A 14,864-nucleotide genomic window follows, 5' to 3' on the forward strand; every position below is an offset into this window, starting at 1 on the left:
AGGAAAAGAACTGGCTTGAACACATTCCGCAGTTGAACAGGGAGACACGGGAGAGGATCCTTACCTTTTCAACATCATCAGCATAGGCAGAAAGACCTGGCTTCAGTGCTTTGAAGGTTTCATGGGTCAGGGTGGGAGTTTCTAAGGGAAAAACATGTTGAAAAGGGTACAACTATGAATACACACACGAGAACACATACAATCACAACTAGCCACACTTTTTAAAGACAGACGCTGACAATACAGACCAATCCCCAAGTGGCAGGGGCCCTTCAGCTATTCCTTGTCTAAATTCTGACTCTTTGTTCATCAGAACAAGATGAGTATAATACCTAATGTCTTGGCCAGAACGTTACTTATTATTTTTAAAAAATTATATTTATTATAATTATTTTTTTTAAAAGAGATGGGCTTTTGCTATGTTGCCCAGGCTGGTCTTGAACTTTTGGGCTCAAGCAATCCTCCCATCTCAGCCTTCTGAGTAGCTGGGACTACAGGTGCAAGCTACTGTGCCCTGCATTTTACTTTTTAAGAATCCAACTTTATGGCCAGGCACGGTGGCTCACGCCTGTAATTCCAGCACTTTGGGAGGCTGAGGTGAGAAGATCACGAGGTCAGGAGTTTGAGACCATCCTGGAGAATATGGTGAAACCCCGCCTCTACCAAAAATACAAAAAAAATAGCTGGGTGTGGTGGCGGGTGCCTGTAGTCCCAGCTACTTGGGAGGCTGAGGCAGGAGAATGGCTTGAACACGGGAGGCGGAGGTTGCAGTGAGCCAAGATCACACCACTGCACTCCAGCCTGGGTGACAGAGCGAGACTCCATCTCAAAAATAAATAAATAAAAAAAAAATAAAAATCCAACTTAACTGAAGATAATTTACATACGAAACAACTACATCAGTGTTAAATTTTAACACAGTTAATTCTTGCTAATTCAATAAACAGAGGAACAGGACAAGTGACTTCAAACTGAAAACAGGAACACCATTTCCTTGATTCTGAAATGAATTTATTACAGGGTTCTCAAGATTAGGTTTTTTCTTCACTTTAAAAAATGCAGTGTTTTAAACTATTAGGAGTGGCATGAACTCGTGCATACAACAAGGAGGAATACTAAATTCAGACACGAAGACTGGACCAGAAAAGATCAGGGACAAAACTTTTTGCAAGGTCTTTTCTCTCCAAAGAGAAAACCCTGGGACATGGCTCCAAAAGCATCACAGGCTGATGTCTGTTGCACGCTTAGCTTCAAAGCAGCTTTACTTTTTAATTAATTATTAGTTTTTTAAAAGTTCTATTAAAAAAAAATTTTTTTTTTGAGATGGAGTTTCATTCTTGTTGTCCAGGCTGGAGTGCAATAGCATGATCTTGGCTCACTGCAACCTCCGCCCACCAGGTTCAAGCGATTCTCCTGCCTTAGCTTCCTGCATAGCTGGGATTACAGGCTTCGAAGCCACTTTTAGAGATAAGCATATATGGCATCTAAATATTTCACTACTGTAATAAGTTAAAAAATAAATGGAGTCAAAAGTAAATACAACACACCACCCAGCTTTGGAGTCTCCAGCGCCAGCAGAACCGTGCAATGCCAGGATGGTGTCTACCCCACAGGTTCTAGGTCAGCCAAGAAGAACGTGGGACACCCAGGGGACCTGCCTGACAGGGGCTGCAAACTCTCACTGGCTATGGCTAGAGACACATGGAGGGCGAACCTCAGGGTCACAGGCAGAGGGAAGAGGGTGGTCGGAGAGCAGAGGAACGGGTGGCAAGGGGGACCCCTCAAGAGAAGCTGCCCATCCCGGCCTGAGGCCCATCCTAGAAGCACAGCCAATGGGGTCCACGCTCCAGCTCCCTTCTCCAGCTGAGACCCTCTCGGCTGTTGCCCCTGGCCATCTTGGCCCACCTGGCAGCTCCTGGTCAAGCCCAGGAGCCTTTGCTATTTATCTGGCTTTCCTGATTTTCTGGCTCCCATGGGCCTGAATCTGGGGATACTTCCTGCCTGAACTCCCCACAAAGCCCCAAATAGCCACTGGCCTAAATCCTGGTCCCAGCCACCTGACCTGCTGGTGAATGTAGGGAGGGGACGGGCCACCAAACACCCTCAAGGTCTCAGCTGTCCTTCAGCAGGATCACCACTCACTAGTGTAAGAATGATCTGGGACTCCCGGGAAATTCAGATGCTTGGACCCCAGCCTATATCGGCGTCAGCATCTCTGGGAAACTGCATTTAGACAAGCTCCCAGGTGAGTCTGCGGCAGGGGACCTGGCCAACACTGTAGCACAGGGGAGAAGATCCCGAGAGCCCTGCCATGAGAGGCGGGTACCTCTGGGGGGCCGGGCGAACTGGAAGACGTGTACTCGGGTGCCAGTGCTTCCTGCATCAAACATGATCCCGTAGAAGACCTCGTGCCCGTCTGCAGCTGTCCCCTGGGGACTGTGGGCCTGCTGACCCCACCGGGTCCCTGGGGCTGCCCTGGTGATGCTGAAGAAGGCCTGGGTGGCGGTGGCCCGGTGCCACTTGATGTAGGCAACATAGATGAATAGGCCCACACACAGCCCCAGGGGGTATGCCACCTTCGCCACCCGCAGGCTCCCGTGGTTGGATATTTTTCTCATCCTTGTCTGCCAAGGACCGTGCTGCGGCTGCTGGTGGGAAGGGGGAGAGGCAGGAAGAGCACGTTAGGGTGCCAAGTTCCAAGGAGAGTCAGACGTCCCCAGGTCCAGGGACAAAATGTTCAACCTGAAACCGCTCCATGTTCCCCCCAGGAATCAGAAGCTTCATTTGAGCCTCATAATGATTCCAGAAGGTGTGATCCCATTTCACAGAAGAGGAACTGAGGTTTATAAAGGCAGGACAGCCTGCTCAAAGTCACACACCTTGCAGGTGCTGACCTGGCGCACAGGCCACAGCTACTGGCTCCTCTAAGGGAGGGTCCCACCAGCAGCTTGGGACACATGGCGATTTATGTAAAAAAAGCCACATGTAAATGGTGTTCCCAAACTGTTCATGGGAACAGAAGCACATATCTGATTCAGTCTTTCAATCCTCAGTTATACTTCTATTCAGGCAATTTACTTTTCGAAAGGTTTAAACTCCAGCCCTTGGGCAACTACTGAGAGCCCCAGACAAACCTGAAAAATGTAGCTTGTTTTTCTGGAAGTTTCATAACGAATACCTTTTTTCGTTCACATAGCCCATTTCTGCCAAGGAGATAATATTGTCTGTGTACTTCCAAAGCCTACAAAAATTCTACTAAAGTAGCAAAAAATTCATTAGGTACCATTATTTTTGGATCAATACACCCAAAATGAAAGCATTTGTTCAAGTTTCATTGGCTGCTCCAGTGTGAGGCAGCATGTAGGAACCTGAGGCTTCAAAGGACAAGAAGCGTGGGCCAACTCTAGGGCCGCCAACCCTGGGGAACGTCCATCAGCCTGTCCCCCGCTCACTCTCTCAGGCGGTCCTGGTGAGTGGCCACTCCGAGGGGAGCAGGGGTCAGGAGGGTGCCGGGCTGGAAGGGGTACCGGTTCTGCCTGCAGCCACGTATGACAGTGGGCAAGATGCCCCTCGAGGGGGCCAGCCTCATCTGTAAGGTGGGGCTGCTCATGGGAGAGCCCCTCGTGACTTTGGGGATTCAGTGTGCTCAGAACAGGTTGTAGAGAAAGCATGTGCCACATGCGGGCTTTACAGAAGGGCAGCAGGAGGTGGCATCTCTGTGGAGCCAAGGACAGCATGGCTGTGCTGCTGAGGAGGGGGCAGTGGCAGTCCAAGGGGCAAGTCAGCAGCGACCTGCACTACCTGAGGCTGTTTGGGCACAGCAGAATGGAAGGACAGGGCCTGTGGGGCAGAGCACAGGGAGCAGGCCCTTCCTGGCCCTTCCTTACTGAGGTCCCACCTGTGGCCACAGCTGGCTATCCTCAGGCCCAGAGAGGTAAGAAAAGCACTGCCACAGTGCCCTGTGCCGAGGGAAGAAGCCTCACCAGTGGCCTGGCTACCCACACTGGGGCAGGAGACAGGAAAACCACCCTTCCTTGAGCATGTGCCATGGGCAGGGCTGCAAAAAGGCTCTCCTGGCAGGTGCCAAGGTGCAGCCCCTCCCCAGCCCTATGTTGGGCCTGGGTCCCACCACACTCAAGAGCTTCCTACAGCTCTCAGGATCATGTTGCAGCCTCTGCCTGGGCCTGTTCCTGCCGGCCCCTGCTGCTTCATCGCACTCTTCTGTCCTTGCCCACAGTGCTCTGAGAACAGTGCCGCCTTCTGCCCCTAGAACTCAGCCTCTCCCTGCCTCAGGCCCCTGGCACAGACTGATACCCATTCCCAGAATACTGGTCCACCACCGTGGCACCGTGTTTTCATTCTGAAACCTCCACTGAAATGTCACTGCCACCCCCTTCCTGGATGCCCCCAACCTCCACATGCCCCATCACATACTCTCTGAGTTCCCTTTACCCACCACCAACTGTGATGAAACCAGTATTAATAGACCTGGTTCCTGTAGGTCTGTGTCTCCCGTCTAGGCCATGAGCCCCCAGGGCAGGGACTCAGTTTGTCTTGTGCTGCTGCTGCCCAGCATGGTATCCAAGCCCTTCTTTAGAATGGAAGAGGCTGCTCCTCCACCCCTGCACCTTCTATAATGTCACCAGACACACAACAGAATCCTGTAGAAAATCCATTAACAGGGAGAGGACACAGCAAGATGGTAAAAGAAGAAGCTCAAAGGCCCTCGTTCCCCCACAGAGAAACATTAAAACAACTAGAGACTGGTTAAAATATTGCATAGGAGCTCTGCAAAACAGGCAACGATCTACAGCAACCAAGAGAATGCCCAGCCCAGAAGCAGCCACATTCAGGATGTCAGGAACTCTGCCGTGCTTCACTCACTCCTGCCCCACGCCTCCCCAGCACGGCGCTGCCTGATGAAAGCAGCAGCCCGGTTCCCAATTCCTTCCCTTGAACTGGAGGCAGCGGAGTGGACCTTTCTGCAACATCCTAATCTGCCTCGGGCTGCCTGAGGAACAGATCTCTGTTTCACCTGACTCTGAGCTCAGAGCTCAGATAGGAAGTCAGGGAAATGGTTGTGGGCACTGCTAGGCAAAGCTGTAGGGTGACTACAAACCCACGCATACCTGGGGCAAGAATAACAGGTGAGAAATACAGTAGAACATCTCAAGCCCAAGGAGGGACTGGGGGAGACTTTGGGAAAGTAAGATATATATGTACTTAAAGCTTTGTAAAAGTTTAATGGAGCCAACAAGGCAAATAAATTGTGTTCTGGCAGACATTAAGACCTGTTTTCTCTTACCAAAAAAAAAAAAAAGGGGGGCACACATTTTATCAAAATTTGACAATTCAGAGTTAAGGGTACTGAGATTAAGCTTCAGAGCACCAACTTAAACAAAACAGCAATGAAAAATTGGTTATTCAACTTGGAAAGAGGAACTAAAACCAAGCCATAAAGGGGAGATTAAATATGTGTTCCTTGATCTCAAAGTCCTTTTAGGAACAGGAGTTCCGGGCATATGTAAGCAACACATCACACCACCAAACCCCAATTCCAGAATCTAAATTTACAACGATAGAAAAACAAAGGTAACTCCAGGCCGGGCGTGGTGGCTCACGCCTGTAATCCCAGCACTTTGGGAGGCCGAGGCAGGCAGATTACGAGGTCAGGAGATCGAGATCATCTTGGCTAACACGGTGACACCCTGTCTCTACTAAAAAATACAAAAAAATAGCTGGGCGTGGTGGTGGGCGCCTGTAGTCCTAGCTACTCAGGAGGCTGACGCAGGAGAATGGTGTGAACCTGGGAGGCGGAGCTTGCAGTGAGCCAAGATTAAGCCACTGCACTCCAGCCTGTGCCACAGAGCGAGACTCCACCTCAAAAACAAAAACAAAAAAACCAAAAGAAAAACAAAGGTAACTCCAAATACATTTCTTGGTATATTCCAAAGGGAAGCTTGAAGATATTTTTAAATAGTCACGAATATGGGGAAATTGAAAAATAAACATATACACAGGCCCAGGGAAGATGCATCCTCAGAAGAAACCTGAGGAGACTTCATTCTTCATCCTGAGCTGATCCGTAGGCTTAGACAGATCCTGCTATTTGGTGGGGGCCATTCCCAAAACAGAGTTAGTCTGCAAAGACTGGGACATGGAGCTGTTTTTCAAATGCCCAATGTTTAGCAAAAAACTCACAAGGCATACAAACAAATGGGAAAACACAGCTCACTCAGAGGAAGAAAATGAAGCGGCAAAATCCATCCCTGAAGAAATGCAGGCACTGGATGCACTTGACCAAGACTTAAAAATGACTATCTTAAATATGCCTTTTAAAAGAGCTGAAGGAAAACAGATAAAGAATGAAAATAAATCAAGAAAACAACATACAACAACAAAATGAGAAATTATAAAAAGGAATCAAACAGAAATTGTGGAGCTGAAAAATACAAAACTGAACTGAAAACTCTGACCAGAGGAATTTGAGTTGGCACAGGAATCAGCAAACTCGAACACAGGACATTTGAATATATCAAGTCAGAGCAGCAAAAAGAATGAGGAAAGTGAGCAGAGCCTCAGGGACTTAGGGGCCTCCCTCACATGCACCATGCACATTATAGAAGTCTAAGAAGGAGAAGACAGAATGGGGCAGAGAAATTATGTAAAGAAAGAATAGCTAAAAACCTCTCAAATTTGACTAAAGACATGAATATAAACATCCAAGAAGCTCAGTAAACCCCACATAAGATAAACCCGAAGAGACCCACACTAAGACACAATGTAATCAAACTGTGTAAAGACAAAGGCAGAATATTGAAAGCAGCAAAAGAATGGCTCATAATGTACAAAGAATCCTCAATAACACTGTTAGCCAATGTCTTAGCAGAAACCTCAGAGGCCAGAGGCAGTGGGATGATACACCCAAACTGCTAAAAGACAAAAAAAAAAATCCGTCAATGGAGAGTTCTATATTCAGCAAAACTGTCCTTCACAAATGAGGGAGAAATTAAGACACTTCCAGATTAATAAAAGATGTGGGTGCTCACTGCCACTAGATCTGCCCTACAAGACTGCTAAAGGGAGTCCTGGAAGTTAAAACAAAAGGGCACTAGACAGCAGCTAAAAGCTGTAAGAAAATACAAACATCTCCAGCAAAGGCAAATGGAGGGACAAATGTAGAAACTAGTATTAGTGTACAATTGGTCTGCAACACTACTTAATATTTTCTTCAGGATTTAAAAGATATATGCATAAAAATAATTACAGGTTTATACTAATGTGTACATACCCAATACATACAGATGTAATCTGTGACATCAATAACAAAGTAGGGGTAGATGGAATTGTAAAGGAGAGGTTACTGTGAACTGACTGAAATTAAGTTGATATCAATTTAAAATAGATTGCTATAACTTCAGGATGTTATGTATGCAATCCCTATGGTTGTAACCACGATGAAAATATCTGTAGTATATACAAAAAAGGAAATGAGAAGGGAATCAAAAACGGAACCTACAGATAATCAACTAAATACAAAAGAAGGTAGTAATGAAGGATAAAAAACGCTATAAAATATATACAAACAACAAAATAGCAAAAACAAGTCCTTTCCTATGAGTAATTAATTACTTTAAATATAAATGGATTAACTCCTCAATCAAGAGACACAGATTGACAGAATAGATTAAAAAACAAGACCTGACTACAGCTGACCCTCAAACAACATGGGTTTGAACTGCACAGGTCTACTTATATCTAGATTTTCTTCCACCCCTGCCACCTCTGAGACAGCAAGATCAACCTTTCCTCTTTCACCTGCTCCTTAGCTTACTCGACATGAAGACAATGAAGATGAAGACCTTTATGATAATCCACTTCCACTTACTAAATAGCAAATACATTTTCTCTTTCTTATGATTTCTTATTATAATAACATTTTCTGTTCACTAGCTTACCTCATAGTAATAATACAGATTATAATTCATATAACATACAAACTATGTGTTAATCAACTCTTTATGTTATCAGTAAGGCTTCTTCAACAGTAGGCTACTAGTTTGCGAGGCGAAGGCGAGAGATTTTTTTTTTTTTTGAGCCCAGGAGTTTGAGACCAGCCTGGGCAGCATAGGGAGAACCTGTCTCTACAAAAAATCAAAAAATTAGCTGGTCATGGTGGTGTGCGCCTATAGTCCAGGCTCCTTGGGGAGGCTGAAGTGGGAGAATCACTTGAGTCCCGGAGTTCAAGGCTGCAGTAAGCCATGATTGCACCACTGCATTCTAGACTGAAGTTACACTTGGATTTTCAACTGCAGGTGAGGGGTTGGTATCCCTAACCCATATTGTTCAAGGGTCAGCTGTGTATTCTATCTACAAGAAACTCGCTTTAGATCTAAGAGCACATATGGGCTGAAAGTAAAAGATGGAAAAGAGTCAACACAAGGAGTGACCAAAGGAGAGCAGGGGTTGCTATACCAATATCAGACAAAAGAGACTTTAAGTCAAAAACTGTCACAAAAGACAGAGAAGTATATTATATCTTGATAAAATAGTCAATTCACCGGGAATATAAAATGATTGTTAACATACATGCAACAAACATCAAAACCCCTAAATATATAAACCAGACACTGATAAAATTGAAGAAAAACAGACAACTATCAATAATAGTAATATTATTATACTAGGAGACTGAAATGTCTCACTTTGAATAATAGACAGAAAAATGAGACAGAAGATCAACAAAGAAACAGAGGACTCAAACGACACTACAGAGCAAGAGTGTAACAGAACACCCTACACGCAATGCCAGATGGTGGGCTACAAAACATGCCTTAATGCATTTTAAACAATCCAAACCATACAAAGCATCTTTTCCAGTCACAATGGGGTGGCACCAGAAATCAACAGCAGAAGGAAAACTGGATAATTCACAATTATGTGGAAATTCAGCAGAGCACAACCTTAAACAACCAAAGAGTCAAAGAAGAAGTCATAACGAAAATTGGAAAATACCTTGAGATAAGTGAAAACAAAAACACAACCTTCCAAAACTTACGGGATGCAGCAAAAACAGTGCCAACAGGGAAATGTACAGCTGTAAACACTTGCTTTAGAAGAGAAGAAAGGGCCCAAACAAACAACCTAACTGTACACCTTAAATAACTACTAAAAGAACAAACTAAACATAAAGCTAGAAAAAGGAGGAAGAAAAAAGGAGGAGAAAAAAAGTAAAAATTGAGGAGCAAAATAATAAAGATTAGAGGAGGATAGAGAATAGAAAAATAGAGAAAATAAGTGAAACTAAAATTTGGTTCTTCAAAAGTCAACATAACTGTCAAACCTTTTAGCTAGACTGACTAGGGAATAAAGAAAGAAGACTCAAATAGCTGTAATCTGGAATGAAAGGGGGGACATTACTACCTATTTTATGGAATAAAAATGATTATAAGAGAGTACTATGAACAACTGTATGCCTACAAACTGGATAACCTAGATGAAACGGACAAATTCCTGAACACAAAATCCACCAAGATAAATAATAAAGAATTTGGCAATGGTTTCTTAGATATGACACCAAAAGCACAGGCAATGAAAGCAAAAATAAACCAGTGGAATTACATTAACTAAATGGCTTCTACCCAGCAAAAGAAACAATCAACAAAATGAAAACACAACCTACAGAACAGGAGAAAATAGATAAACAGTACGTCTGCTCTGAAAAGGGTTAATAATCAGAATATATAAAGAACTCTTTAAAAGTCAACCACAAAAATCTGATTAAAAAATAGCAGATAAAAAGCATACAAAAAGAGGCTCAACATCATGAGTCATTAGCAAAATGCAAAACTGCAATGACCTATCACATCATATATTAGGATGACCACTATCAAACAAACAGAAAATAACAAGTATTAGTGAGGATGTGGAGAAACGGGAACCCTTGTGCGCTGCTGGTGGGAAAGTCAGATGGTGCAGCTGCCTTGGAAAACAGCATGGAGCTTCCTCCGAAAATCAAAGCCAGAACTACCATATGGTTCAGCAATCCCACTTCCAAAAGAGTTGAAAGCAGGATCTTAAAGAGCTACACACTTACATTCACTGAAGCATTATTCACAACAGACAAGACAGAAATAATCCAAACATCCATTGACAGATAAACACAAAATTCAGTTTAGAACTGAATTGAATTTTGAATGAAATATTATTCAGTTTTAAAAAGGAAGGAAATTCTGACACATGCTACAACATGGACGAGCCTTAAAGGCATTTCACTAAGTGAAATAAGCCAGTCACAAAAAGACAAATAGCGTAGGATTCCACTTACATGAGTTACCTAGAGCTGTCAAATCATACAGACAGAGGGTAGAAGGGCAGGTGCTGAGGGCAGGGGGGTGAGGAGGACTTACTGGGTAAAGAGTTTCAGTTGGGGAACATGAAAAGGTTCTGGAGACGGATGGTGATGGTGGTTGTGAATGCACTTAATGCCACAGAACTTAGTTGTACATTTAGAAAGGGTTACGTTGGTAACTTTTGTGTTATGCCTATTTTATCGCAACTTTTAAAATCCTTCAATGGCTAGGCCAGGCAGGTAACAGAAATAAGTTCTGTTGGTATAGGACTTAAGGAACTCTGTGGGGTGAGGGATGGGGATAAAGAGAGCAGGGCCCACCCACTGTGTCAAATACAAAACGTTTTACAGTTCTGATCACACTCACGCCCTACTCTCTCAACGAAGGAGACAGATCATGCCTTACTAAGATTCTTCCTGCTGAAATGCGCTGGCGGAGCTCCTCCCTTGGGCTCCTGGCTGCTCTGCCATTTCCATAGCACATGACATGTGCAGTTCTTCTTCCAGGCCCCTCTCACTCTGGTTAGATGGCGCCTACTCCAGGAGTAGGGACCAGCCCCATCCCAGAACCTCCAACACCCAACACAAAACCAGAGCCCAGCAGCTGCTCAGCCAGCACCTGTTGAAGGGGATCCGCTGATGGCTCAGCAGTGTACTGAGGGGGAAAATGGGCAGTAGGAGGAAGATGCAGGCATCACAGATGCCACAGGACTGGGTGATGGCCATGAGCTGAAACAGGTCATCTGGGAAGGGACTGTTTGGCAGGAGGCAGCAGTGATCAGGTTTTCAACATGCTGAGTTTGATATGCCAGCGGGACATCAGTGGGAAACAGGACAGGCCTTATGAGAGGTGACAGGTTTGGGGCTGGTCCAGAAATAGGATGGACTCTATGAGAGGTGACAGGCTTGGGGCTGGGAAAGATCACATTAAGGCAACGTTAGCTGAGATTGGGAGAAGAGACGTGGCACTAGGAATGTCCATTTCAAGGTAGCGCCTCTCATACCACAACAGTCTCCCTTCCTTAGTGGACTATAACCCAAAGTTTCAGGTTTCTAAGTAATCATCAAATGTTTAATTAAATTACAGTATTTATAGAGAAAGTTCTGAAACAGTCCAGGGATGAATAGTGAGGACAAAAAGCAATAGTAACACCCTACAACTGTGAATATGTTTAATAAAATCCTTTTTATGTAATCAAGTTTTTTTTTGTTTTGTTTTTTGGGTTTTTTTTTGTTTTTTTTTTTTTTGAGACAGAGTCTCACTCTCTCACCTAGGCTGGAATGAAGTGGCACAATCTTGGCTTACCGCAACCTCCGCCTCCCAGGTTCAAGCAATTCTCCTGCCTCAGCCTCCCAAGTACCTGGGATTACAGGCACACACCACCACACCTGGCTAATTTTTGTATTTTTAGTACAGACGGTGTTTCACCATGTTGGCCAGGCTGCTCTCAAACTCCTGACCTCAAATGATCTGCCCACCTCGGCCTCCCAAAGTGCTGGAATTACAGGTGTGAGACACCGCACCTGGCCCATAATCAAGTCTTATCATGTCCTTTGTTAGTCTAAGAACCATATTCTACATGATCAGATTCACAGGTGGTATATTAAATCTAGAGGCAAAGTTGCTAGTTATTTATTGTCTACCCATTTAAAATAACCCTTTATGTGCCATGTCCCGTGTCCAGTGCCCCACAAAGCCCACCTCACAGCCCTGGGTTTCCCTAAGACAGCACCAAGGCCCTGGGAATGTGTGTAAACGGACCTGTCTGAGATTGCAGTCAGTGTGTGGTGGAGCACACAAGAGTCCCCAGCTTCAGTCCCCAAATTGAATGTGCTTTATCACTTCACCTTCCTTGTAAGTACAAGACTACTTTAGATATCCAAAAAACACTCACATACATAGACATACCTTACATAGACATAATTACTGAAGTTACACACCAAGTTCAGGAAGACAAAAACAAGAGTCCAACTAGAACACAGTATTGAGAGAGCATAGAACCAGGAACAGCCTTGATCATGCACAGGGGTGGGAAGAAGAGTTCTTACAATCATGTTCACCATACCCTCTCCCCAAGGAACAGGTCACCTCCATATCCCTGTGGCCCAGATCTTAACACCAATGTCATTCCACTAGATTAAAGTGTTGCCCATGGCTGAGACACCTGCAGGAGGGGCAATGGGGTTTCTGTGGGAACCACTAACACCACAGCGTGAATTTGTTGATCACGTTCTCCCTGACAGACTCATTGAGGAAAACAATGTCATCTCAGTCTGTTCTTTAAAGGAGAGAGAGGGTGGGATGAGGCTGTAAGGAAGGTAGCAGGTGGGGACCAAGGGGAGGCAGGGATAGGAAGTAGAGTGCACACAGGCAAACAGAGAGGTGTGGCTCCTGCCGAGGCCACCCTCCAGGCAGGAGTCAGAGAGGAGAATCTGAGGGTGGAGCAGTGTTGTCGGTGGTAGGAGCTGCCCTGTCCCCTGGTTGGCTTTCTAGATGATGGGGATGGCAAGCCACCTCTTGGAAATACAGGCGCCATCTGATGTGGATTGATGGCTGCCTAATCTGTTGGCCAGTTTCTTCAGGTTTTCAGTTCCAGTACACGGAAGGGCCACGAATGCAAATGCCTGCCATGCACGCTGTATCCAAAAATAAAGCACATTAGAAACTTCCACTCATCCTCCTGGTAGGTTTCAATAGGTTTTTCTCTCCTTGGCAAAAACCGGTGCATGAAAGGCCCGTCAACACCACCTGCTGTTTCCTTTACACAGGAGGCGGTGGGAGGGGAGGCGCTTCCAGATCTCCTGACACAAAGGGCTGCCCATCTCCCTGGTCCTTTACCCGAAGCTTCAGGAGGCAGACACACACGCTAGCCAGTCACTCTCTCCAGGCCAAGGAGAGGGAGACAAAAAGCAGTTTCGAGATTGGTACCATGCTTGCCAGGTCCTTCAAAAATGACTACCTGCCGCCCATGGCTGTTGCACAGCAGGTGGGAGGAAGAGTCCTTGTAATCCACCTCTCCCAAGGAAGATTCCCCGCCTGCAGGCTATGGCTGAATTCCCCGCATCCTGTGTGACGTGGGTGTATGGCTTCGCGCAGGTAAGATTAGAATACAGGTGCCTGGAGGGACACCCTGAGCTGCCCAGGCACTTCCCGGTGGCTGGTTCCTTTGCACTTATAATGAAAACACCCTCCCTTCCATGCTCCCGTGGGCCCTCCCATCTCTCCTTCCTCTTCCACGCTCTCCTGGCTGTTGAATGTTTTCCACTGAAGGAGTCTAGTCTGTCCACATCAGGGGCTCTCCCTCCCTCGGTCCGGGCATCCGCGGCTCCCAGGTCAGCTCGGGCAGAACCGCCCTGACCACCTATGAGCTCCTCGGGACATCACCCCAATGCCGGGGTGAATCGTCCTTACACCCTCAGTCCTGTCCGAGCGGCCTGATCCTACCTGTTTCCCAGAAACTGCTACGCGAGGCTTCCCCGCCGGGCTCATCCAGGAGCGGAGGGGCCTGTTCCTGACGCAGACTGTGGGCGGGTCCGCAAAAGCTGGCTGAATGAATGAACGCAGCAGGACTGGGGCCCCCTGGGGCTAGAGGCCCTTGCTATTTGGTCCGCCCTGTGGCCCAAAACACTGGACTTGCCCCCCACCGGCCAGTGGAGCCCAGACGTCCAGGGAGCCCTGATGAAGCCTGGACAGGAAGGCAGTAGGAGGTGGGAGCCGGGGTGCGAGTGACCCCCGAGGCCGTCCTCCCGAGCGCAGCGCGCCCGCGTTGGGAGGCCCGCCTGCAGTCGGTGATCCCCGGCCGCCCCCGCCAGTGCCCCGGCCCGCCGCTTACCCTACACCGCGCGCTCGGCCACACCCACGGAAACGAGTGCCCTTTTCCGGGGAGCAGGCTGCAGCCGATCTTTCGGGCTCCCCAGCCCCGGCCGGCGCCACCCCAATCTCCACCAGTGGGATATGACCCCAAGATTCCCTAGCGCATGGGCTCCGCCCACATGCACGTTGCGTCACAGGCTGGGCGGGGCGGGCGCACCCAGCCGCGCAGGCGCAGGCGGGAGAGGAGGCGGGGGTCGTGGGGGCCCTGTTGCGCAGGCGCGGGTTGGGTTGGGGGAGGGGCCAGTTGCGCAGGCGCGGGCCGGGGGAACCCAGTTGCACAGGTGCGGGCCGGGTCGGGGACCCAGCTGCCCAAGCGCGGCTGCCGGATTCTCTTTCTGTGGGTGGCGTTGCGGTTTTCTGCGGTCCACAGCCGGGCTGGCGTCGGCCCAGAGGCAGGGCTCCGCAGTCTGGTTCCCCGAGCGTCTCAGGGCGGGACCTCGCCAGATTCAAGGGGTTTCCTTGGCCGGTTTCCTCACGGCGCGGCAGAGCTGACCGTCGTGCCTGGCAGGGGGCAGCCTCACAGCCTGGACCGGCCTGTGCAATTTCCCCCATCCCTCCACGTCTACATTTTATTTTTTTCTTTTTCTTTTTTTAGGACAATGCATGATGGAAATGCAGCCACATCAGAGCAGGCAGGTT

The 14,864-nt window shown here is 47.3% G+C and overlaps 1 protein-coding gene across 9 annotated transcripts in view; it reads right to left on the reverse strand.

Annotated features, from left to right (window-relative positions):
- ENTPD6 (ectonucleoside triphosphate diphosphohydrolase 6) overlaps window positions 1–14,348 on the reverse strand; it is a 30,690-nt gene extending 16,342 nt beyond the window's left edge. The window contains exons 1-4 of one of the 9 annotated variants that reach the window (XM_073008269.1): window positions 14,185–14,348; window positions 13,797–13,873; window positions 2,327–2,648; window positions 65–141 (exon numbers count right to left, since the gene is read on the reverse strand). In XM_073008269.1, the coding sequence (XP_072864370.1) occupies window positions 65–141; window positions 2,327–2,648; window positions 13,797–13,841 (444 nt within the window). In that variant the 5' untranslated portion in view covers window positions 13,842–13,873; window positions 14,185–14,348. Of the gene's footprint in view, window positions 1–64; window positions 142–2,326; window positions 2,649–12,113; window positions 13,774–13,796; window positions 13,899–14,184 lie in introns of those variants that run through there. The other 8 variants (XM_073008238.1, XM_073008241.1, XM_073008268.1 and 5 more) reach the window with 8 other exon arrangements.
- Window positions 14,349–14,864: the final 516 nt, after the last annotated feature.

This window comes from Chlorocebus sabaeus, chromosome 2 (assembly GCF_047675955.1).
Source record: "Chlorocebus sabaeus isolate Y175 chromosome 2, mChlSab1.0.hap1, whole genome shotgun sequence".
In the NCBI taxonomy this organism is placed as follows: Eukaryota; Metazoa; Chordata; class Mammalia; order Primates; family Cercopithecidae; genus Chlorocebus; species Chlorocebus sabaeus.